Source organism: Uloborus diversus, chromosome 4 (assembly GCF_026930045.1).
Source record: "Uloborus diversus isolate 005 chromosome 4, Udiv.v.3.1, whole genome shotgun sequence".
Lineage (NCBI taxonomy): Eukaryota > Metazoa > Arthropoda > Arachnida > Araneae > Uloboridae > Uloborus > Uloborus diversus.
In genome coordinates, this window is record NC_072734.1 from 53002604 (window position 1) to 53027001 (window position 24398).

Here is a 24398-nt window from a genome sequence, read left to right on the forward strand (position 1 = left end):
ATGTTGACCAATTTACACCCGTACACTTATCATAAAGATTATAATTACAAAGTACACCGAAATGGTAATTTTACTTTTTATCAATCAATCGCAAATGATGATAATTAGTGTACTGGAAACCTTTTCGAAGATGAAGTTTTGCTCTCTTTAACTTCGTCTATATAGGTGTTTTTACTGGGGGGGGGGGGGAGAAAGAAAAAAAAAAAAAAAAAAAGAAACGTGATTTTACTCTAAAAAACCCATTTTTTAATGTAAAGTCTGCATGAGTTAAGACTTAAAGGGGGGGGGGGGGCGAAATGCTGACAATTTGTAACCATGACGACAAAAAATAGTCTCTCTCTAAAAAAAAAAGCGAGCTAGATCTATCCTCGTTGTTATGGTAATCTATTTTTTAGATTCAAAGGAACATAAAACCGCCAACTGAGGAAAAATAACAATTCGTCATTAGTTGCATTTTTGAAATGTATTTAGGTTTTATATTTAAGCATAAGATATATATATATATATATTTTATCTTCAACAGATGTGCATTTTCGGCATCGAAAAAATTAATAAACTGTTAATAAATTTTAAGATGCATTTATTAACTATTCTTCTTTTTTTTTCAGCTTCGGTGATGGTCTTTAGAATCCTTAATATAAAATCTTCTCATTGTTTACAGTTCACATGGAAACTAAATGCTCAGGAGAAATGTACAGACAAACTCGATGCAGGTAATAATTTAAATACCATGCTAGTTTAATTAAATTTTGTATTCATAAAGTAGTTGTAGCAATGAAAGCCTTTATAGAAATGCATTTTGTTCGTTATTTTTGAAGGGGGGAGGGGGAGAAATTAATAATCCGTTGTTTAAATTGTACCTTAATCAAGTACTTTTATTTTAAAAAATGTTCAAAATAAATTTAGATAACTAAGCTTTTAATTAACTTTGTTTTTGTTTCAATTCGTAAAAGTACTATTAATTTTTTCACTATACATCAGTGGGAAAATAAAGCACAGGATATGCAAATTTTTCATTTTCCATTTTTATCGTCTTCTGTACTTCATATTTATTGTGCAAGCTTGTTTATTTTTGGTTTCTGCAAAAAATAAAGCATGAAAAAAAAAATCAAATCAAATTACAGAATTTCTCTATCGTTAGTTTAGAATTCAAAACGCGTTTTGTGAAATGAAAGGAGGTTCAAAACATCTCAAAAAGCTCTCCAAAAATAAATAATAAATAAATACAAATAGAGTTTTAAAAGATCAAGGCGTATTTAAAAAAAAAAATGTTCGAATGCTTATGATATGTATAAAATACGTTTCCGTCGATCTGTCTGTTCCACCACCAATAGCTTCTGATGGTTACACGTTGTACCTCAGAGAAAATCTGACGTAAGTCCGAAAATTGCGATTTTTCGTTTATTAGTGCATTGTATGTAGAAGGCTATTTTGCATCTAACCATGTGAACGCAATCCTTAAAAAAATTATTAGGGTTGAAAGAACGCTCGTCCTATCCTTTGCATGAGCCAGAAAAAAGTTTTTCGTTTCTCTTGTAAAATTACCAAAATGTGACTTACGTCCTTCTGGCTCTGAGACACAGAACTCCATTCAAAGAAACTAATACTGTTATATATTCTCTGATATAGTATCTTTCATTATCGATCAGCAATTTTTTGAGATAAAATACTCAAAGGAATATAATAATACTGACTTCCCCCTCCCCCACCACAAGCTTAGATGCCACAGTGCTTGAGGTGTAAAAAAAAGCTTGTCACCAAAGGTAATTACTTTAACTTTCACTCTGAATTTGAAAGGATTGACTGAGTATGGAATTTGCCTTTTGCAACTTACATGATTTTCGGATTATTCATTGATCCGTGAAACATCACCTGTCGTAAGTCAGTTCTTTACCTTGGCATTCAAGTGATTATTCGTGCCAGAAGATAAGACAAATGACATAATCCTAACTCTGGACTCACTGTCCGTTGCAAAAAGGTGCAATGTTTCGGCTATTTACTTCAGACAATTAAGTGAAAGGCATGCTACTTTCTGAGAATTAATGAGAAGTAGTGTGCATTACTTTTATTTTCATTAGATGCTGGAACTTCAACTTTTTCAGAATGGATAAGAGATGTAAGTACTTATTTATTGTCAGAATTATAACTAGAGCTTTCATTGTATGCACAATAAAATCATTAAAATATGCGTGCAGGAATACACTAAAGATTCCTAAATAAGGAACTAAAAAAAATGCACTAAAGTTTTTTTTTCTCTAAATTCTCGCAAATGGGTCATTTTACGTCAAATCACCAAATGCTGTGTGCCGTTATGTCTCCGATTTTGTCCATTATTTTTTTACGAATAGATATCTATGAGAAAAGCCCAAATTATTTTTTTTTAATTTTTTGAAAGAAAATTACGCTTTGAGGAATTCTTTCAAAAACTCGGTTTTTGATCATTTTTCGGAGTAACCGTTTTGGCATGAATTTAGAAAATCTCTCTAATTTCTTTATTTTACAACCAATTAAGCTGTATTTGGCATCAATTTCAAGCTAATTCTTTTCTCTTTCAGTGTGAACGACAGAAAGTATTCAGTGAATACTTGGGTGTTGTCACTCTTTATCTAAAGTCAGTTTTTATGCCTTTTCAATTGGGAGATTAAATAAGTCATATCTTTGGAGTACCTACTACGATCTGCATCAAATTTGTTTTGTAGGATATTTAAATCATTCTCTTGCTATGAAAAAAAATTAGAAGGTTTTTTTTTTGTTTTAAAGTAAAAAATAAAGTTTGTTTTTCAGAAAATACAAGTTTTCTGCTTTAAATTCCTTTTAAGCTCAAAAAAGTCCAAAAACTTTTCAGAACAATTAATGCTGAACTGTCAAAGGATAAAAATTGATTTGTATCAATAGTTAATCGCTAAAAAGTTGTTTACTTTGGAAAAGAATTGTGCAAAAAACTCTGTTTCAGACTTCACAAAAAAAAAAAAAAAAAAAAATTAATTGAAAGTGTACTAAATATTAAGAATAATAATTTGAAGAACAGTGTAAATTTTTCTAATGACATTATTTTGAATTTTTATCGACATTAAAAGATAAAAAAAGAAGAATTACTATTGAAAAGTTTTCTTAGCATAAATTTAATTGGATTACGTAACACCTGACAATGATCTTCCACTCTTATAATACTCATGCAATACGCATCTTCTTTTTTCGCTTTTAAAGTGAATCGACACATAGCTTTCGTCAATTATAAAACGTGAAATGAAAGGCATGCTTGTGCAGACTGCATTTATTTTTAAAATTTACTATTTCTTTTGTATCAAAAGATGAGAAAATCGGAATTTCTATCAATAAATTTCAAAGAGTTTTTATATATAATATACTTCAATCAGCAAAAATAATCTTCTTTAGATAAATCTAGAGCTGCGCTGCATGAGTATTATAAGTGTGGAAGATCATTGTCAGGTGTGACGTAATCCAAACAAATTTATGCTATAAAAACTTTTCAATAGTAATTTTTGAATTTTTTTTTCATCTTTCAATGTCGAAAAAAGAGTCAAAATAATGCCATTAGAAATATTTTTAAAACTGTTCTTCAAATAATTATTCTTAATATTTAGTACACCTTCAATCAAAAGTTTTTTTTTTTCCTTCTTCTTTTTGTGAAAGTCTGAAACGGAGGTTTTTGCACAATTCATTTCCAAAGTGAACAATTTTTTACTGATTAACTATTGACACAAATCAATTTTTATCCTTTGACAGTCCAGTATTAAGTGTTCCGAAAAGTTTTTGTGCTTTTTTAAGCATAAAAGGGATTTAAAGTAATAGAAAACTTGTATTTTCTGCAAAACAAACTTTATTTTTTTAAATTTCAGAACAACAAAAAACACCCTTCTATTTTTTTACATAGCAAGAGAATGATTTAAATATGCTACAAAAAATTGATGCAGATCGTAGCTGGTACTCCGGAGATATGACTTATTTAATCTGTAGAAAAATTAATTTTTAAAAAATTCTCCAAAACGTAATTTTTATTCGAAAAATTAAAAAAAAAATTTTCTGCTTATCTTATAGATATCTATTCATAAAAAAATAACGAACGAAATCGGAGACATAACGGCACGGCCGGCTACTTAATTGAGGCGATTTGACGTGGAATGATCCAAATAAGTTTTCTCATGTGCATAAAACATTAATAGTCTTTCTATTCCTGTGATTTTTCATATTTTTTGCGATAAACTTTTATTTTCGGTAGTAATGTGGGAAAACATTGTAGGCGCATTAACAGTTTGCACAAAAATCGGGTGACAGGAGAAAAACTTACGGTTGCCAAATCTTTTGCTCGCTGTGAAGAACAAAATAGTTTTTCATAATCGTTCTTTAATGAAAAATATTTTTAAATGAGTGACGCACTTATTTTGAAAATTTGCAGTTTATATGCACTCTAGTCAAAATAAGTAAATATATGCAATTCCATATGCACATATGTATTTGCATGTAATCTGAGTCTTAGATGGAAAAACTTGCATTTGTGTTACAGCATGCCGTGCAAAGTACAAAAGTATTTGAAAGTCAAAACGATAAACTGATTTTTAAATTTTTACGCCTCCATGTATTGGATTCAGATTCCATTTTCGGAATTTTTTTTTAAAAGAAAATTTCCCTTTGTATACTATAGGCAAAATATGTTATAAAGAATCACCTCGTGACAATAACTCAATTTTGTCAAAAAGTGCAGATACAGCATACAGCACGGCAGTATAGTGAGGTCATGCTGTCTGCGTCTGTTGTGAAAACCAATTGGAAAGGCATTTAATTAAGCTATGCATCTCTTAGAGTAGTTTATGTTAAGCGATCCATGCTGAAATGATTCAAGGCAATTATTTTTCCAAGAAAATCATTTTTCTCAATAAAAACTTCAAAAGAAAGCATTAAAATTTAATGCAATTTTGAAAAAAAAAAATCATTATCGTTAAAGAAAGGTAAAAATATTATTAAGCATTTAATTTTATTCTTAGCGATGGAAAAGAGATTGATGATAATTGATGCTAAGGTCCCACGGAAAGCGTTTTGTATTAACGGCATTCAAAATTCTCTCCTATTCCATATAAAATCAACAAGATCTGATCCACTCAACTTCACCTCGTATTTTGATGACATTTTCAGAAATCGTACTCTTTGCCAACTTAAATTTAGATATAATTTTAAAAAAATCTATCACTCTTAATTGATTAGTAATGATTTTTAAAATGCTTTAATAAGAACTTATTTTTTAAACTTGCCAGCAGTGCTTTAAGATGTTAACTCAAGTTCTTTAAATTGTATAGTAGCTCATTTCAAAATCAATATATGAACCTTCATGTGTTATGCCGCAACTTGAATAACTTTCAAAAAAAATATTTTCTCCCCAAATTTGAAAGTTTAAAAATGCAAAAATTAAAAAAATAGTGTTACTCAACATCCGATAAAAGTTTAAAAATTCTAAAAAAATTCCAAGAATTAAAATTTTTCATTTATGTCTTTTAAAATATCAGTTTCGTCCTACATATTTAATGAGAATTGACTCCTTTTTTAACAGAAAAGTCTTTGGCCCTAGCATATCTCAAACAGAAATTATTATGAAAGCGAAAAATTCTAAAAAAAATGTTGGCTAAATTACATGGTGATAAATACAATTTTAGAATGAGTCATCATTGTAATTAAATATTATATGACCAATTACCTTTGCAATTAATTATTATTTATAAATAATAAGTAAAATGGTTGTTTTCATTACATTGTAGCACATTCCATACTCATGCGTCGGCACACCGTCGCATTCATGGGATTTCTTTGTTCACTGGTGATGCACGCCCAAAGATTAAACATTGGCATCGCTATGGTCACGATGGTCAACTCTACTAACCTGTTTAAGCTGGAAAAATCAAGGGGATCGTCTGAATGTTTCACCGGATCAAGTAATTTTACTTCTTCAGGAACGGTATGAAACTCTTTCATAATAAAAGAATAACAGAGGGGTTATAGACACCGACCTCGAGCGCATTTGTTGCGCGCATCTGAGCTCACGCACCACATACATTCTGCCTTCGGTTACTTTTTCAATCGCTGAGAGTTTTAATAATTGAAAACAGTTTTAATTATTACCATTGCTGTTAGCACGGAGCAGATATCTAGGTAAGAAAGTATCGCGGTGTTATTTCAGCCGTCATCATGAAGGCCGTCTTGTTTACAATACAATCAAATCAATGTATTTACACTTATATGTGCATTTACTTAATTATCTTAAAACATTTTACGGCCATATTCACGAGCCTAATTGAGCCTCAGACAGACATCAAGATCATCAATCGAATCCTTCTTCAACCAATATGGTCGTTCACCAGCTTACTCGTACTTCTGTCAAACATCAGAACCGCCGAATGAAGACTTGTTATTATGATGAAAGAAGGTTTTGATCGTTGGTTCAGATGTGTGGCGGTGATTTGAATCGACTGATGAATATGGCCTTCAAAAAGGTTTTACAAGGACATACAATGTATGTTGAAACAGGAAAGAAAAGTATAATCATTCGGGAAGTACTGTTTAGTTGAAATAAATTCCTCTTTCTGTTCATACCAAGTGTGTTTAACAGTGTTGTGTGAAATGGCTGTAGGGATAGACCGGGGCACATTTACGAGGATTTTTTTTCACTGAATTTTCAAATTTTTATGTTTGAACCTAGGAAATTTTAGACATTGTGGTTTTATGAAGAAGTTAATGAAGTTCTCAATTTGTATATTCAGTTGTTGCTCAGCTTGTGTTTTTAACCGTAAAAAAAATGTTTTTTGAGTCCAAGTCGGTTGCGTAAACTTGCCCCGAACACGGGGCAAATTTACGCATCGAGTGGGGCACATTTACTTATATTAAAAATGATACCAAGGAGTAAGTGAAATAGATGTTTAACCAAATTAAAATATTTTATTTCTCTTAAAACACTTTAAAAATAAGAAAATCTCAAATAATTAATTAAAGAACATTTTATAGTCCTAAAATCCTAGGACTTGTTGCTAATTAAAAACAGAAACTATTTAGTCACCTTCTTTATCACTGTTAGATTTTTCTAACAGAAATAAATTATTTCTTTTCACATACTTGTAATGGGACTGCGTTTTGACATCTAAGACATGAAACCCTGTCTTGTCCTTTTTTCGATTGGTTATGTACTTTCAAACAATAGGTGCAAGCACAATTTTCTACTTCGTAAACAGAATCGTTCATTAATTTCCTTTTTACAGAGTGTACTAACTTTTTCCATGTCGCAGGTTTTAGTTTCATACTTTTTTCTTTGATGTTTTCTATTTCCGCTTCAATAGAAATTTGTAAATTTAAAAGTAATTTCTCCTTTTGTTCTGTTTTGCCCATTTTGTTTTTTTTTTCTTTTCCTTGTAGCTTCTAAATGCTCTTGTCTGAGGACTTCTTTAATCGGAGTATCAGTTCGGATTCTGAGCATTCTTATTTTTTTTTCCTTTCCTGGTTTTTAAGCATTGGTCCTACTTTTTCAAATGGTGTCAGTTGGGGTAGTACATATGTGACAATGTGGAAGGCTATTGAGAAAACTTGGATTATCGATAAGCCTTTTCATTACTTTGGCATTTAACGTGGTTCTGTTAGTGTTTTGAACTTAATGTCTCACCATCTTTAAAATAAAGAAAATATATTACAGGCTGAATAGTGTATAAAGTTAAAGCTGAACAATCATGAAGACAACACTATATGATTGTAAGCTATAAGTTGCGGATTTTTTATTTAATTTAAAATGAATGGTGGTTTTCAAAACTAAATAACCTGAATATACTAAAGATTTGAACCAGTACAGAGCGAAAAAAAGCTTCCAAGGCCCGTTTAGAAGTAAGACAGAGTAGCAAGACCTAGAACGTGCGTAAATGTACCCCAATGAAAATGCATAAACGTGCGCCGTCGGCAAGTTTGGATTTATTTTTAACGTGCAAGAAAATTTAATAACTTTTCTGTCCATACAACTACAATTCTCAAAAAGGTTAAAATTCTGCAAATTTTTATATGTTTATTTGTTCTTAACTGTGTATTATTTACACACAATAAGCTTCAAAACATTCAACACAAAATTTACTCAACTTAGTAGAAAACAGATTTTCCTATCCGCATGCTAAACTAGAGCTCGACTGATGCTCAAAAACTCGTGAGAATATGGCTATGGAGCAGCATTAATCTGATATGACTGTTGGCTTTCCAGTTATAACTCGTTTTGGAAAAAGGGCACTGCGTAAACGTGCCCAATGCGTGAATGTGCCCCGGTCTACCCTAATTCATTTCGATCATTATTTCAACAGTTTTTATGTTTTTTTATCGCTTACATAGGGTTTGGAGCAACATTTGTAAATCTTTGTTAACATTTTTTATTTTCATAGTGTTACTAAACTCATAAGGCTACAATGCAAGTGTATAAATCACATTATGATTACAATAATATAACGGACACGACACATGTATTCTTCTCCAAATATTTGAATACTTTTGAGCAGAAATACTACTGTATATCACATTGAAAGGAGCCAATATTTGTCTCTTTATCTCAGCTTTTTCTTCAAAAAATAAAAACTCTTTGCGCTGCACATAAATTCATTAAAATATTGGATAATAATAGATAATAACAATAGTATAGCACAAAAATAGAAAATCATTACTTTTTTCGAATCTTCCTTCAGTCATAATTTAACAAACATAGGCGAAAATATTTGGCTTTGATCATTTAGACACTTTTAAGCAAAACAAGTCTCATCTCTGTTTACATTAATAGGAATCAACATTTTCCTATCGTTTCAGGTATTGCTTCTGTTTATGAAGTGAAAATGATACATTTCCTTAAAAGTATAAGACTTAGATACATATCAATGTCACAAAACGTGTAAATGTGTCTAAATGTGTCGAGTAAATTAACACGATTTAAATGACCTGAGACATTGATATAAATGAAATGTTCGTCCTAATGATATAAGTCGTATGCGATAGACATAAAATTCTTCAAATAACTGAGAATTACAGACACCTCTTACTGGGTTACACTGAATTTAAGGATTAAAATATATTCAACAAAGAAAGCTCATTTTTGACAGTGAAAATTAGTTCCCTGTAACTCGGAAACGCGTGTCTGCATCCCTTTTTGTTATTTATGTAGCTTTAACTTTGCTATTCGTATTTTGTACTGGCTGTAAATTTAAATTTTTTATTTCAGACAGGCGGAGAATTTTCCTGGAATCCTGAAATGCAGGGATACATTTTGAGTGCAGGTTTCTTCGGATATATTCTAACTCAAATACCAGGTGGAGTCTTAGCTCGTCAATTTGGAACGAAACCAGTTCTCTTATTTGGTGTTATCAGTGCTTCCTTCTGCAACTTGCTGTCCCCCATGGCTGCAAGACAACATCCTTATTTCTTGACAGCTGTCCAACTTCTTCGTGGAATGGGACAGGTACAGCTAATTTTAATGCATTAATAAAAATATATATTACTGATTTTGACAAAGAAAATGAGACTATGCGAGAATAGTTAAATATAAATACAAAATTCCCGGAATAACAAGAACTGTTCTGTTTGAATGTACAGTCCTGTGTCCCAACAAACCTGTGAATGTTGACCACATGCGATGCATACTTTAGTAGTCAACTTCGGCTAGTGATTAACTTTATGGAGATTGATGTATGCTCTATGACTGCTTCTGTTCCGGACAACTACAGTGAACTTTAACAATTGGTCAACTTATAAGGTTGGTCAACTTTGCAGGTTTTACCGTACTTTCAAATCTGTGTGTGTGTGCAAGTTCTTTGTCATTTTTGGCATTCATCCAATTCAATGAGCTAGGAAATCATATTTGGACCTTTAGTAGTTTGACCATCATTGCCTCCAAAACAGAAGGACGATAACCAGTTTATCCCATCAAGAGATGGGATCTTCGATTATCTCCGCTTCCATAGTTCTGACACCAGGCTAAGAGAAACGAAATTTATCCAGTCATCTGTACCAATGAGAAGCTGCTAAGCCAGCAACCTTATTAGGATCCTCAGATTTTATGAGAACGTAAGACGAATGTACTAGATGTGTCTTCAGGTCCTCGGTTATTGAACCTGTAATTTTCACTTATACTTTCCAAACTACATTTTTCCACAGACTACGGATTTCCACCAGTTTTCTACGAAAAACGTTGTGCATTTATGAAAAGTGATCTGACTCGCCGCAACGCATCTCAATTTTGTGAAAAATATGTTTAGCTATAAGGGTAAATAAAAACGCAGCTTTTTAAATAGGTCTTTCGCTTTCAATTCAGTTTTAGCCATTCCAGGCAAACTTAGCCTCAAACAAGGGTGAATTGCTGTCTATGGACCCTAGTCTTCCAAGAATTAAGCTGTTCGGTGTTTCTTGCAATTTTGCTTTAATTTCCTCCATATTTTATTTGAGAGAAACCAGGAAGGTGTCACGCTATTACTTTAAACATATATGTAAGTTCTCTTGGCATGTTTCTAATTTATACCAGATCTATGACTGACTTTTATCGTGAATATTTCTGAATTCTTCAGAAAGATTTCTGGTTAACTTCTTAGAGGTACTCACTTGTAGCGTGAAAATTTCCTGTTCTAATCCAGACATGTTGCTGGTAAAAAATAAGCATGTTATCTGTCCATTAGTTTCCAGGAGCGCTTCCGATTTTTTAAAAACTTTGTATGTGTTAAGCTTAATGCATCTAATTTGTATATATTTAATTCTATTATTTGTTTAAATGCAAATGTTTGATCTGATGATTTTTTTACTCACAGACTTATGGCTAAAACTATAATAATAGAAGCGCATAATTATCATATGTTTTTAACTACGTTCCTTCTTCATTATGAGTGCTTTAACTAATTTCTGAAAAATTGTCCAATGATTTTTGTTATCATTGATATTCTGGTGGATAGTTACTCAAAGTGACCCGATAATAGAAGAGTCGTTTTATTTTTAAAACCTAGAAAAAGAAACAAATCATTCCTGATCGAAGGATTTCTACTTTGTACACACAGTTGCTTTAGGTTTAGTGTTTCCCTCCTTTTCATTACTAGGCCTAATTTTCGAAGAAAAAATAGATTTGTACTACCATCTATCGATAGAGACTGAAGTAGAACTTTTGCGGTGCAATGCTTTAAGTGTAGACTGTAGAGTCCTAAATGTATTCGTCCTAATTTCAAACTAAATAAAATCACCTAAAAATGAAGGGGTGTAAGTATGAAAATGAAAAATTGTAAATAAACTAGTTTAAATGGTTAAAAAAAAAAAACTCTTGCCTGTATTGGTGCTGGAAATGGTAATAGCAGCTTTGGTAGGTGCTGCTATATAGTCTCATTTAGAGCACATTTCAATGAAAGTCTACCTAGGTTTTGAATTTTTTACGCGCTTTACTCAAAATATTTTCAAATACTACTTATATCCATTTGCTTCCCTCTGTCACAATTTCAATTCCTTTTTCTGTAATACTTCTAATAATTTTACGCATGTAAACATAAATAATGCTATTATTTGATGACTTGAATAAACTGTAAAGAGTCTATGAGGAACATTTGTAAAACCTAGCGTTCATATACACTGTAAAAAAATTCTAAACGCTACTGATTACTTCAGGATTTCATAGGTTTTCATCAATTTTAAAAGAAACTCAAGTATCCCTGTCAAAATAATTCCTGAATTGCTACGAGTTGCACGAATGCAGACTTCTCACTGTTGTGAAAAATATTTTTAGCTACCAATTTAAAGATCAATTGGGAATATTTATTAAGTGGTTAATGCTTTGATTCGGTTATGGTCCGTCTAGATAGGTTAAGCTCCTAATAAGAGCGAATACGCCTCTGGAACCCATAGTTTCGCAAGAATTGCAGGCAAGCGAGATGCTTGGTACTATACTTGCGATTCTGTCTTAGCTTTGGCCATGGTTTCGATAATGCTTCTACAGCTTTTTTCATAAACCTGGAAGGTGCTAATCAATTGTTTTTTCTTTGAAGGTTCCAGTGACATTAACGGGAGAGGTTTCCTAACTTTTCAGAAAGGTTTTATTCGTGCAGCATTCGTTTGACTTTTGACTGAAAAAGTTCCTGTTTTTTGCAAGATATGTTACTGGCAGAAATTAGGCACATTAGCTGCCCATCATTTTCCAGGAACTTTTTTGAATTTTTTTTACAGCATAACTTAGGGTAAAACAACGGAACAACGCCGCAAGCAGTTTCACTCCAAAAATTGTTAATCAAGACATTTATTAAAAAACTCGTCCAAAAGTTGATAAGAAAACTCATACATAATTAATGTATTCTAGGGATTACAACCACCTGCTATGAGTGTTTTGATGTCCAAATGGTTTCCGAGAAGCGAAAGAGGATTTTTGTCAGCTTTTATTTATTGCGGATACCCGGTTGGTGCTTTCATCGCCGGATTGTCATCTGGTGCTCTCTGCGAAATGGAATTCATGGGCGGATGGCCTTTGGTATTTTATACTTTTGGTAAATATCCTTAACACCGTTTGATTACATGCATCCATTCCCTTCCTGCATTCATTGCATTAAGATGTTAAAAAGCAAAATTAATGTTCTTCGTTGGAGAAACTTCTTATTTGTATTGGATTATTGCACGCTTTAAAGACAGCTACTTCGGGTGGCGAGAGAAGGCTTTTTCAGGCGTTTCATAAATTGTTATTTCACAAAAGAAACGATTGTAATCATGCGGGGGGAAAAGAGAAGAAGAAAACGTTTGTAACATGAGATAGTGTCATATATCAAACAAGATTTTCCGTCTACAACTAAACGAGCCTACTTTCCCGTATACCCATATCTACTTTCTAGTATCTGATCAATGTTCTCAAAAAAAGTCGGACTCAATGTCAGACTGCATTGCGGCATGTATTGCAGCAAAAGGGGATCCAATGCGCTATTGAAGTAGCACTGTATTTATCTCATTTCTTAGCCTGTATTTGTTTAATTGCCTAGGTTTTGGGATCAAGTGTATCTCACATCTGTATTATTCTGCACATTAAATTTCACTTCATTCCTATGCTTCCTTCTTGGGGCGCTATTTTCAATGTTCCTGAGTGTAGTTCAAATCAAAAAGGGAAAATAGGAATGAGGTGTCCTCGCCGAGATCTTTCGAGCAAAAAAAAAAAAAAAAAATCGAATCGGACTATTTATTCAAAAGTTATTAAGGGGGGGGGGGTGGTACAGACAGACTGACAGGCACTTTTCCCATCTCAGTATCCTTCTTTCCAATTTTTAATTTTTCGATTTTATTTAATTATTATTTTTTTTATTTTTGACTTTTTTTTTGTTTTTCACGTTATTTTTAAAGTGCATTAAGCCTTCTTTCATGCCTTTTTCTTCTTTCTTTGACTTTTACTGGGAAAGTAGGCTAATAAAGGAACTGGCATTTTTGTTAACTGCAGCAAATTAATAGGAGTGTATTATGAGAAAATTATGAAGTGCCTATTTCCAAAGAAAGTTTAAACCATCAGTTAACCTTTGCTAAAAGCTTCACCGTTACCTTTTCTTGCAATCTTTCTAACTGTTACCGCCTTCATATAAAAGGGTTAAACAATATTTTTTCTTAGCTACAGAAAATGCTTTTGGTACCTACTTTAGTTCATTACATTTTAGATTCAAAATTTGCGTATCCTACTTGTCGGAAAGATTACTTTTTGGATATTCCGGTAAAACAAAGATGGAAGAAAGTGATAGATTTTCGCTTAGGCCATGGTTATTGCTGATCATTTGTTTACTCGTAGTATTGACGTTATAACTGAGTCAAATCGTTCTCTGTGTGGCATCATTAAAAACGAGCCTATATGAAACAACATCACCTGCGTGCTTTTAGATCTTTACATTGATTATTTTTCTTCTGGATGCTCGGAAGACTTTTTGGGACTTGCGGTTATGTCATGAATGTTTTCGCAGTTAATTGTCCTAATTCCTTTTTTTTTATTTGCATTAATTGCTCTTTTCTTGCTCAACGTTCCAGTCGTTGTGAATGAAAATAATATCTTATTATTTTGCTTACTTGAAATAAGAACTTAAAAAAATATATCGAGTTTAAGGAAAAACGATTTTAGATGCATTGGAAATTGACTCTAGGTACCTGTGACCTACATTTTGTGCTTTTGGCTCATTTATTTTAGTCAAGAGTTTACCTTCCCCCTCCACACACTGTTTTTTCATGTAGTTTTATCGCAAGACAGATTGCTGCAGTGATAGATGTGTTTGCTAATTGTTCCAAAAACTAATTACTTTATCTTCGTAACGTTAGGAAAAAATACAACTTCGATCATTTTTATGAAAATTAATTTTCCCCTCTATCGTTTTCGAATGCTTCCTTTTCAATATGATTTTCCTTAAATGATTTTGCTTTTATTTTTGCCAAACAGCTTAACTGATTCTTTTATTTTCTAGGAGCCATTGGTGTTTTGGTAGGGTTTGTTATAACAATTTGGTTTGCGGAAACGCCTGCCACTGACCCAAGAATAACAAAAGCTGAGTTGAACCATATTTTGAAGCATCAAGAAAACGATTTAACGAAAAATGTGAGTATGTATCAAAATGTTTTACTGTAGCATGACAGCAATTAAAATGTTGCTAAATAGATAATAAATAATTTTATATAGATGGATTGGAAAAGATTGACATTAATATTTTTGCAATATATTGGAACCACATAAATGCAAAAAATGTGAAAGGAACGAAAAAAAGCTGCCTCCCTTGAAGTCTTTGTTTCGAAATTGCATATAATTAGGTACATTAAAGAATAAAAATTAAAGAAAAAACTTTTAACCTTAAAACCAAATATGAAAATCCAACACTTTGAAACAGAGAAGAAATAGAAAAAGTTCCAAATCATTTAAAATAGTTTGTTCTATTATGGATGAAATGAGTGTAAGATGTTTGGAACGATTTTTTTCTTTCTTCATATTCAACTCCAAATGCAGAGAAAATGGGACCTCAATGAAGCTTATAGATCATTTTTAATCCCTAGATGGTTCCACAGCGGAAAATTTTGAAAAAGTAAGATTTAAATATTGAATATTCTGCACCATTTATGTGATTTATTTTATTACTGAGGATTTCATGTAATACAGTCGAACTCGCCAATAGAACTAAGGGATGGTTGATATTTACTCGTTATAACTGAGTGCTCGTGAAAAACGAGTTTAAGCAAAAAGTCTTATAATTATTCATGCCTTTTTTTTAAAAAAAATCCTGTTGATTATCAAAAAAGTTGAGTGATTTGTTTTGTTTATAACTTGTGTTATTGTTTTCGAGGTATACTCAAAGCCTTATGCTTTCGACCTATAACATATAATTTTAATTTTAATAAATTTTTAGTTCTGCATGTAGGTCTTCAGCATAGATGTAGTATTAACTAGATACACAACAAGAAACTGACAACATGAGCAACTGTCTAGACGGGCAAGCGCCCGAAAAGTGATGTGCGCGAACAGCCTTTGTCGAGGATGCAATCAGCGTTGCATCCACTGGATGGTTGCATCAGTGGTTGTGGTTGTATCCATGGCCGTCTCAAGAGAGAACGGCGTCCGGGCCGAATGTTTTCTGATGCCCCCTTCCCGCACACAGAATGCTGGGCGTTTTTTGGTGGAGTATCGAACATTTTTGGATCAATTATTACATAATTGAACATGTAATCTGAAATGTAATGCGTTAGATTTTAAAAACTATTTTTTGAAAAAGTAATACTAAAAAAAATTTGAAATGTAGTAAAACCTTAATTTAAGGCGCCCCTTCATATCTTGGCGCCCGCGGGAATTGCCCGCTCGTCCCCCTCTTCGAATGGCCTTGGTTGTATCCTGAGTATGCTACGTTTTTGACTGTTTAACTTAAGATTCGCGAGTTCAATGACGGCCAGTGGCTGCTACTACTGTTGTGTATCTCGTTGTACTACATGTATGATCTACGGGTGCAACTTTTAATAAACTTCAAATCTTGAATTTCCAAAAAGAAGTTTTTTTCTAGACACACCCTACTATCCAAGAATCACATAATATAAAAACTGTTTCAAACAAATTTTTAAAATTTTTTTTCCATAATCGAGTGAAAAAGTAATGTTTTCTATTAACTTGATATTTTATTTTCAGCGTTCACCAACTCCTTGGGCAGCAATTTTGACATCGATTTCTACATATGCATTTATTATGGCGTTGTTTGGTCAGTACTGGATGGCATTTTACTTCCTCTCGGTGCACCCTACTTACTTGGGCACGATACTACACATACCAATCACAGAAGTAAGTTTGAGTATCGCTTTATAAAATTTCTGTCTTGTTTTTTATTGAGGTTGATTTAGCATATATAGTCAACTCCCGATAATTCGAAGTAACATGGGACTGGCTAAAAAAAACCTTCGAGCTTTTGGTAGTTCGAGTTATAAGAAGTTCTTACAGCCTTCTCAAGACTTTGAAACCCAATGAAAACTTCGAGAAAAAAAATGAGTTATATGAGGCTTTGAGTTATCGAGACTCGACTGTATAGTATTGATACAAATAAAATAAACTGACCATAAACACCGACCAGTATTTTAAGTTCCTATTGTTCGTTTATGTTCTGCTTAAAAAAAAGAAAAAAAAAACATATGGAGATATTTACGGATTTGTGATGCTGAAACGTGTGAATGTATCCATCTTTTGTAAGCATTAAGAGCCTTGTATGAAACTCATCAATAACTAGTTTCTAAATTAATATTTTTTTGCTGAAGTTACCCTTTTTTCATTTTGAATCATACTATTAATTACAAACTTAATTTAAGTTAATTCATTTACAATTTTATCAGCGCTTAGTTTATCTGTAGAAATAAGGCAGCAGTTTAGAACTACGTAATTTTTTTCATATGATTGATTTCATACTTCTTTGTAAGTTTATTCAGTAGCGATTTTATCAGTATCTAATTTTTTATTGAAAATTATGCAGGAGATTAGAATTATGGTCAGTTGGTGTAAAATGGAAACAAAATTTCAATGTTTCACCTTTAGACCTTTTCCTTTGCTTTAGATGAAATATATTTTTTTACGCATTGCATCCAAAGCTAATACTTTCTGAGGATACGAAAAACTTGATTCTATGACTATTTGTTAGCAAATGAAATCCTGTTTGTCTTGACCCAGCGTGTTTCTGTTTACACCTGAAATTAAAGCATAAATGAAAATTATTTCCATACACAATTAATTTAGCAGCTTAAAGAGATCTACACCAACGATACTCAATTTGCGTTCCATAAGAAGCATACAAGCCGCTGATTCCATCGAATGTCGTATGAAATCGTTTAAAACAAAAACAAAGATAAAAATAATAATGCTCAAAATTCATATAAAATACGTATAAAGATGAAATTTACAGCAAAATCAAATCATCCAATAATTTCAGAAATTTCAAGCATACTTGTTTCCATTTACTCCAGAGTACATAAGGATAAGGTAATAATAGGAAGACTAAAATTTCTATAACAAAAAAAAAAAAAAAAAAAACAGCGAGGGCGAAATTTATATCTAAATGTCTTTAGCAACTTTTAGCATAACAGATAAAACTAGTTGAATGTAAGATCAATAAACTTAAAAAAAAAAAAAAAAGAAAACATTTCTTCTCACGACTCTTTCATCTTTGAACAATCATGACTCCTACACAATTGTTTATAAACATGCCGACGTCTCAGTCTTAACTCTTCAAGAGTTTCAAAAATCTTCACAAGTTTAGTAATAGAATTTGTTCCCCATGTACTATATATAACCCTACGTTCTTTTTAAAAACTTTTTTTTCATTTACCCAATTGACCCTACGTTTTCTAAAGACGTTGTTTCCATTCGCTCCAACTGACTTTACTTTCTTCTTAAAGATATTGTTTCCATTTACTATAACTGTGCCTGCGTTCTTTTTAAAGATTTTATTTCCATTTACCATAACTGTGACCCTACACTTTTTAAAGACTTTCTTTCCATCTACCCTCTCTTTTTCGATTTACCCCATCTGGCTCACCGTTCTTCATTCATTTGAAATCATACTATTGATTGCTTACTTTTTTAATCCCTACTGTTAGAACACACTTTCCCCACGTATATTTATTGTTCAGATTTTCAATCATAGTAAAATATTTTTCCTTCATCAACTCAAGTTCAAATACATTTTTTTCAAACTAGTGTAGTAGATGTCACTTGATGTAAATACAGTGTTTTTTCAAATATTAATTCATCAATTGAATTAAATTGTTTTTTTTTTTTGTTTTATAAGTGATAAAAAAAATTATCCCATTTTTAATAAATTAGGCACCACTTATTATTATGATCCTTTCATGCATATATATACATACATATTCATAATAATTGTAAATATTTAATAAAAAGAAAGTACTATTTTTCTTTGTTGACCTACGTAGAAGTTGACTTTATTTTTTATTACTTGCTTAATGAAACCTTTGCTTCGAGTAAAACCATGAAATAGTGTTCTTTATTAGAAAACAGATAATTAAAGTGGGAGATAATAGTTAGTCATTTTGAATATCTTTTTTATGGGAGAAATTGAAATTGAGCATGAAATAGAATTAGATTCCTATTTTGACACTTATTATTGTGATTCTGTGACATGTATAACATATTTATATTAAATGTATATACATAATTATTACTTAAAAGAAACTAAATTAAAAATATCACTTGTTGACCCAAGTAGGAATTGAATTTGTTTCTTTTTAATTTTATTTTCATAAAACTAAGAGCAACTCTTTTTTTTTTTCAGAATGGAATCTTATCAGCTGGATCAAACGCACTGCAAGCGGTTGTCGGATTTTGCGCTTGCTGTCTTTCATTCTGGTTGAGCCGCAGAAGTCAAACGCAAATTAACAGCGTTCGAAAAGGCTTCAATTTGTTAAGTAAATGTGTCTTTTATTTACACTTCTTAGAAGTATCCTTCTGTGTAAATCGAAGTTCTAATTCTCGAAGTCTATGCGAAAAAAAATTGAAAAAAAAAAAAAACACATTTGGAATGTTATAACGCAATTAATCAATATTCTTTACTAATAATAAAGCTGAAAGTCTCTCTGTCCGGATCTCTGTCAGTCAGGATCTCTCTCTGTCCGGATCTCGTCTGTCCGGATCTCTGTGACGCGCATAAAGCCTAGACCGTCCGGCCGATTTTCATGAAATTTGGCAAAAATTTAGTTTGTAGCATGGGTGTGTGTCTCTCGAAGCGATTTTTTGAAAATTCGATGTGGTTCTTTTCCTATTCCAATTTTAAGGACAAAACTATCATAAGATGGACGAGTAAACTACGAAATTATCATAACGTGGAACCGTCACATGGGCACAAGCCAATTGGCGAGATACGAAATTATCATAACGTGGAACCGTAACATGATTACAAGCCCCAATTGGCGAGAAAATTCACCATACATTATTAGTAAATATACAGGCGAACCAAAAGACCTTTTAATTTTTCTATTACGGGCAAAGCCGTGCGGGTACCACTAGTTATAAAATAAATAAAATAAAAACAAAACATTTTTCAAAGCATGGGGGGGGGGAATCTTATTTATCTACACTATAGGTTCCTAACCTTTTTAAACTAGTGTCCCCTTTTCTAGTGAATATTTCAATACCGACAGGCTTGACCAAATCTTTGTCTTCAATTTACGAGTCAAACCACTCCATGCTGCAGACACTCGCTGGTGAGATAAATTTACTTTATCTACCAGTTTGTTGGCGCTCTCAGCTTCAATGATACATCTGCCTCCAGCTCGGTTATTCACTATTCCAGACTAATAAGAACGAAACTGCAATATCTAGAAGTGATAACTGGGCTGTCTGGTATACTGCATGCAATTCTGCCTTAGCCCTGGATTAGGGACGGTAACTTACTGCTAAATACAGTCTTTGCTTGTTTTTGGCACATTAGTGTGTTAGTTATGCTTATTTATTTCGTTATAATGCAAAAAATATGACTTTTAAAGATAACCACGATTTCAAAATATTTCTATTAATGGTTAAAATTAGATTTTAAACACGCTGTATGCTTAGAAAGAAATTTTTGTTCTGCCAAATAATAAGTCATTTCAATAATTTACAGGTTGCATTCTGTTCAGCCTTGGTATTTTTGGGATTTATTTATCTGGATGTGATTCCTTATGGAACACTATTTGCCTTTTTATCGCAACTGCTAGTGTGGGTTTTGGCTTCGCTGGTAGTTTGATTACAGCCGTCGATATGTCTCCGACTTTTTGCGGTAAGTTGTTTTAACGTTAAAAATACCATATAAAATGGTTCAAAAAAATTTCTCCTACATCAGAAACCCTATCTGCTTATCTGCTGAAACAATGCAACTAGTCCGGTCAATTTAGACAATTGAAATAACAAAAATTCCGGGAAAGCTAAATTTTTGTAGAGACCTTGGGCTTACTATTACAAATAAGGTGCCAAAAGTCCCCATCGATCCCATGTGCGCTAAAAAAGTTATTCGGGGTCAAAGGTCAAAATTTTAGGTTTTTTGGATTTTTCTCAAAAACGGTAAGTTTTATCGAAAAGTACCGCAGACCAAAGTTGTAGATCTCAAAATTCTCTATAAAAATGGTCCTTATGATTTTTTTTCTCCAAGACCAAACCTTCCCAGATATTGCGTACTCTCAAAAGACAGCCAGTCATTTACAGAATCCCCTCTACTCGCGTGGCCTTGAATAATATCTGGCTATTCTAGTCCGTGTGGCGTCGTTTACATACCCAGGGGTGCCCAACCCACTAAGGGCATGGGCGCACCCCTCAATATCGCGGAGCCCCCCCCCCCCTCGAAAGCAAGAGCCCCTTTCCAAAAACTGAGAAAAATACCCCTCAAAACAATCCCCCTAAAAATTTCGATGATGCAGTGTGGGTCATGACCCCTCCTGGGGGTTTGGAAGGGCACCCCTGACGTACCTGCTTCTTTTAGAGTTAAACGTGCAGTTCGAGTGAATAAACGTATTAATCACAAGCGTCTGCTGTAGTTTGTGCTGATCAATATTTAAGAAAAATGTCACAATTTCGCTTTATTTGCAATAAACTTTTGACTGAAGGTGAAACTGTTGTGCTGGGCAGTTGTGGAATGCCAACTTTAATCGATGCAAGTCTCAGGAGAAGTTATAAGAATGCTGATTATTTAAGAAGTCAAAAATCCGTTACGATTCGCGTGGATTGCAGAAAATCATACAACCGGAAAAATTCAATCTCTGCAGCAACGTGAGGATAAAGAGGCTAGTACTTCAAAAGTAAGTCCTCCTCGTACTGTAGCGCGATTAAGTGAATTTGAATCCAGCTTTTGTTTTTAAAAACACTGCTTATTTTGTGGCTGTAAAGCGGATGAGGAGGCTGAGAAGAAGAAAACGCAGAAAAATGAAAGAAAAATTCATAAAGCAGCGACTAAATCATACTCAAAAGTAAAACGTGCAAGAGCAGCTTTTGACACACCTCAGAACGATCTTTAGCTAATTTTAAAAGGGATTATTTGAATGTAAGTGTGGAAACTTTATAAATTTTTCTGCGATAATTCTGCGTTTTGTTCTTCTCAGCCTCTTCATCTGCTTCCTCGCCACAAAATAAGCAGTGTTTTTTACAATAAAAGCTGGATTCAGATTCACTTAATCCCGCTCTTGTTCGAGGTGGACTTACTTTTGAAGTACTGGCCATGCTCATTAGGGTGGATTTAAAAAAAAAAATCAAAATCTGATGAACGCTAACAGCCCGGAAAAGTTGCCTTTTGTAGAGATATTTGGTCCAACAAAAGGATTTTGACCGCAAAAAATATCTTGAAGTGTCGCTCGTGCCTCGAAGTTGACCATTAATGCATAAAAACTGGAAAAAGTTATATTAATTTCATCAAATATCAAAATTTGAGAAATTTGATGTTATTGCTCTTAAGAGTAGGCTTTTTGTGTAGATTACACATTGCATAAGATCATTTTAATAATAAACTGTATTTTAAAGTTCCACACATGCGTTGAGTCTTGAATTTGACCAATATAGTCAGAATTGAATAACATCGTGTTGCTCCGTACTTAGAGGAAAAATATAGAGAATATTAGAAGTTATGATTTGTAAAAGTTTGTTTTCATATTAATTAATTCTTACATAGATACGAAAAAAAAAGTTATAAAAGCATTTCTTATCTAGTAAAAAAATGTTTAATTCTCCACTTAGCAGATAACTTTGGCTCAAAATGTCAAATTTACCTATGATAGAAAACATAGGTTAAGTATAAAAATTTTAAAATAATGTGGCTTGCAACAGCCCACATCAGTCACCCTTTGAAACAAAAGACGTTGCTAAAGAAATTTTAATTGGTTTTGAGCCCTCAAACTGTAACCACATTGATTACAATAACACATAAGTTTGGCATGCGAGTTGAACTATTTTACTTCTCATAACTTTCAGTCTTGATTGAAATTGTGACTTGATGGTATTGTGGCTTAATATTTCTAGATTCTAATCTGACTCGAATAAATCCATCCCTTTTGGTTAGGCAGCAAACTGTACCCTGACATTTATTTTTCTTATTTTACCTATCGTCTCACTGCATTAGTATGACATGTGAGGTTTTGAGTACCTGACACTTCTTTTTCTTATTTTACCTATCGTCTCGCTGCTTTAGTAGGACGTGAAGTTTTGAAAACCATACTAATCAGTAGGTACGATACCAAGCAATTTCTTTCAAAGTTTTATCGGAAGTTCCCTTTTTGAAAGAGGGAGCTGCCGAGTTTTACCAGTTCTGCTTATCGATGAGCTCATAGCAGTCTCTCTGCTTCAAAATTGAAATCTGGAATTATACATATTCATTGTCCATCTTCGAACTGATCGTCGTAATCCGTCTTGAAACAAGTTCTCTGATGATGGTCATCCGCAATGCCTAGTGTTATATTTTTTAGATTCTCAAAGTAACCAGTTTGCAGAACAAGAGCTGATGATCTAAACATAGTACGGTGGCAAGTTTAAAAAATTCTATTGTATAGCAAAAATTTACAATTTCAGATTTCAACTTGAGTTCTTTGATAAGCAGAAGTGGGAAAACTCGGATCATCTTCTTAGAAAAAGGAATATCAGATAAAACTTTAAAAGAAATGGTGCTTGAGGGCGTAACTACTGAATTATATGATTTCCAATACCTCACGTTATACTAAAGCAGTGAGACGATGCGTAAAATTAGACAAAGAAGCGTCAAACACAGTTTATTGTCTAACCAAGAGAGATGGAATACTTAGAGTCAGATTAGAATCCAGAAATCTTACTCACAATGTATCACTAAGGTCAAACATTGTCAGAAGCCAAGATAATAATGCGACTCGCCAGCCAAACTATGTTTTATTGTATGAAATGTGGTTACAGTTGGAGAGCTCAAAAAACATTTAAAAGGGGGTTGTTTTGAGGGATATTTTTCTCAGTTTTTGGAAAGGGGCTCTTGCTTTTGAGGGGGGGGGGGGCTCCGCGATATTGAGGGGTGCGCCCATGCCCTTAGTGGGTTGGGCACCCCTGGGTATGTGAACGACGCCACACGGACTAGAATAGCCAGATGTTATTCAAGGCCATGCAAGTAGAGGGGATTCTGTAAATGACTGGCTGTCTTTTGAGAGTACGCAATATATGGAAAGGTTTGGTCTTGGAGAAAAAAATCATAAGGACCATTTTTATGGAGAATTTTGAGATCTATAACTTTGGTCTGCGGTACTTTTCGATAAAACTTACCGTTTTTGAGAAAAATCCAAAAAACCTAAAATTTTGACCTTTGACCCCGAATAATTTTTTTAGCGCACATGGGATCGATGGGGACTTTTGGCACCTTATTTGTAATAGTAAGTCCAAGGTCCCTACAAAAATTTAGCTTTCCCGGAATTTTTGTTATTTGATCACTATTTTTATGTCTAAATTGACCGGGCTAAACCGATAATGTACAGATTGTTGTTTGCAAGTTTGCTCACGAAATGGCGATGAACTTATACAACGCAGTGTTCACGTTTACGAATACAGTGAGATTGTTTCGAAGTTTTAGAACGGCAATGGCAATTTTTTCCTTTCGTATATTGATTTTGATTTTGAAAAATGACAAATAACATTGGAGCGATTGGCGTGTGACGAATGTCAGCTTAAAGCCTCTGCAAAGAACATAGGAAAAAATTAATCTTTACTAATACTAAAGCTGAAAGTCTGTCCGGAGGATGTCTGGATCTCTGTGACGCGCATAGCGCCTAGACCGTTCGACCGATTTTCATGAAATTTTGCACAAAGTTAGTTTGTGGCATGGGGGTGTGCACCTCGAAGCGATTTTTCAAATATTCGATGTGGTTCTTTTTCTATTGCAATTTTAAGAAAAAAAATATCATAAGATGGACGA

At 33.0% G+C, this 24398-nt stretch overlaps 1 protein-coding gene across 1 annotated transcript in view; it reads left to right on the forward strand.

Annotated features, from left to right (window-relative positions):
- Nucleotides 1–24398, forward strand: part of LOC129220572 (putative inorganic phosphate cotransporter) — a 31758-nt gene continuing 7360 nt past the window's right edge. The window contains exons 1-9 of the mRNA XM_054855004.1: nt 1–64; nt 609–713; nt 5769–5965; nt 9236–9472; nt 12335–12518; nt 14451–14581; nt 16148–16297; nt 18792–18924; nt 20118–20273. Of these exons, the coding sequence (XP_054710979.1) occupies nt 1–64; nt 609–713; nt 5769–5965; nt 9236–9472; nt 12335–12518; nt 14451–14581; nt 16148–16297; nt 18792–18924; nt 20118–20273 (1357 nt within the window). The remainder of the gene's footprint in view (nt 65–608; nt 714–5768; nt 5966–9235; nt 9473–12334; nt 12519–14450; nt 14582–16147; nt 16298–18791; nt 18925–20117; nt 20274–24398) is intronic.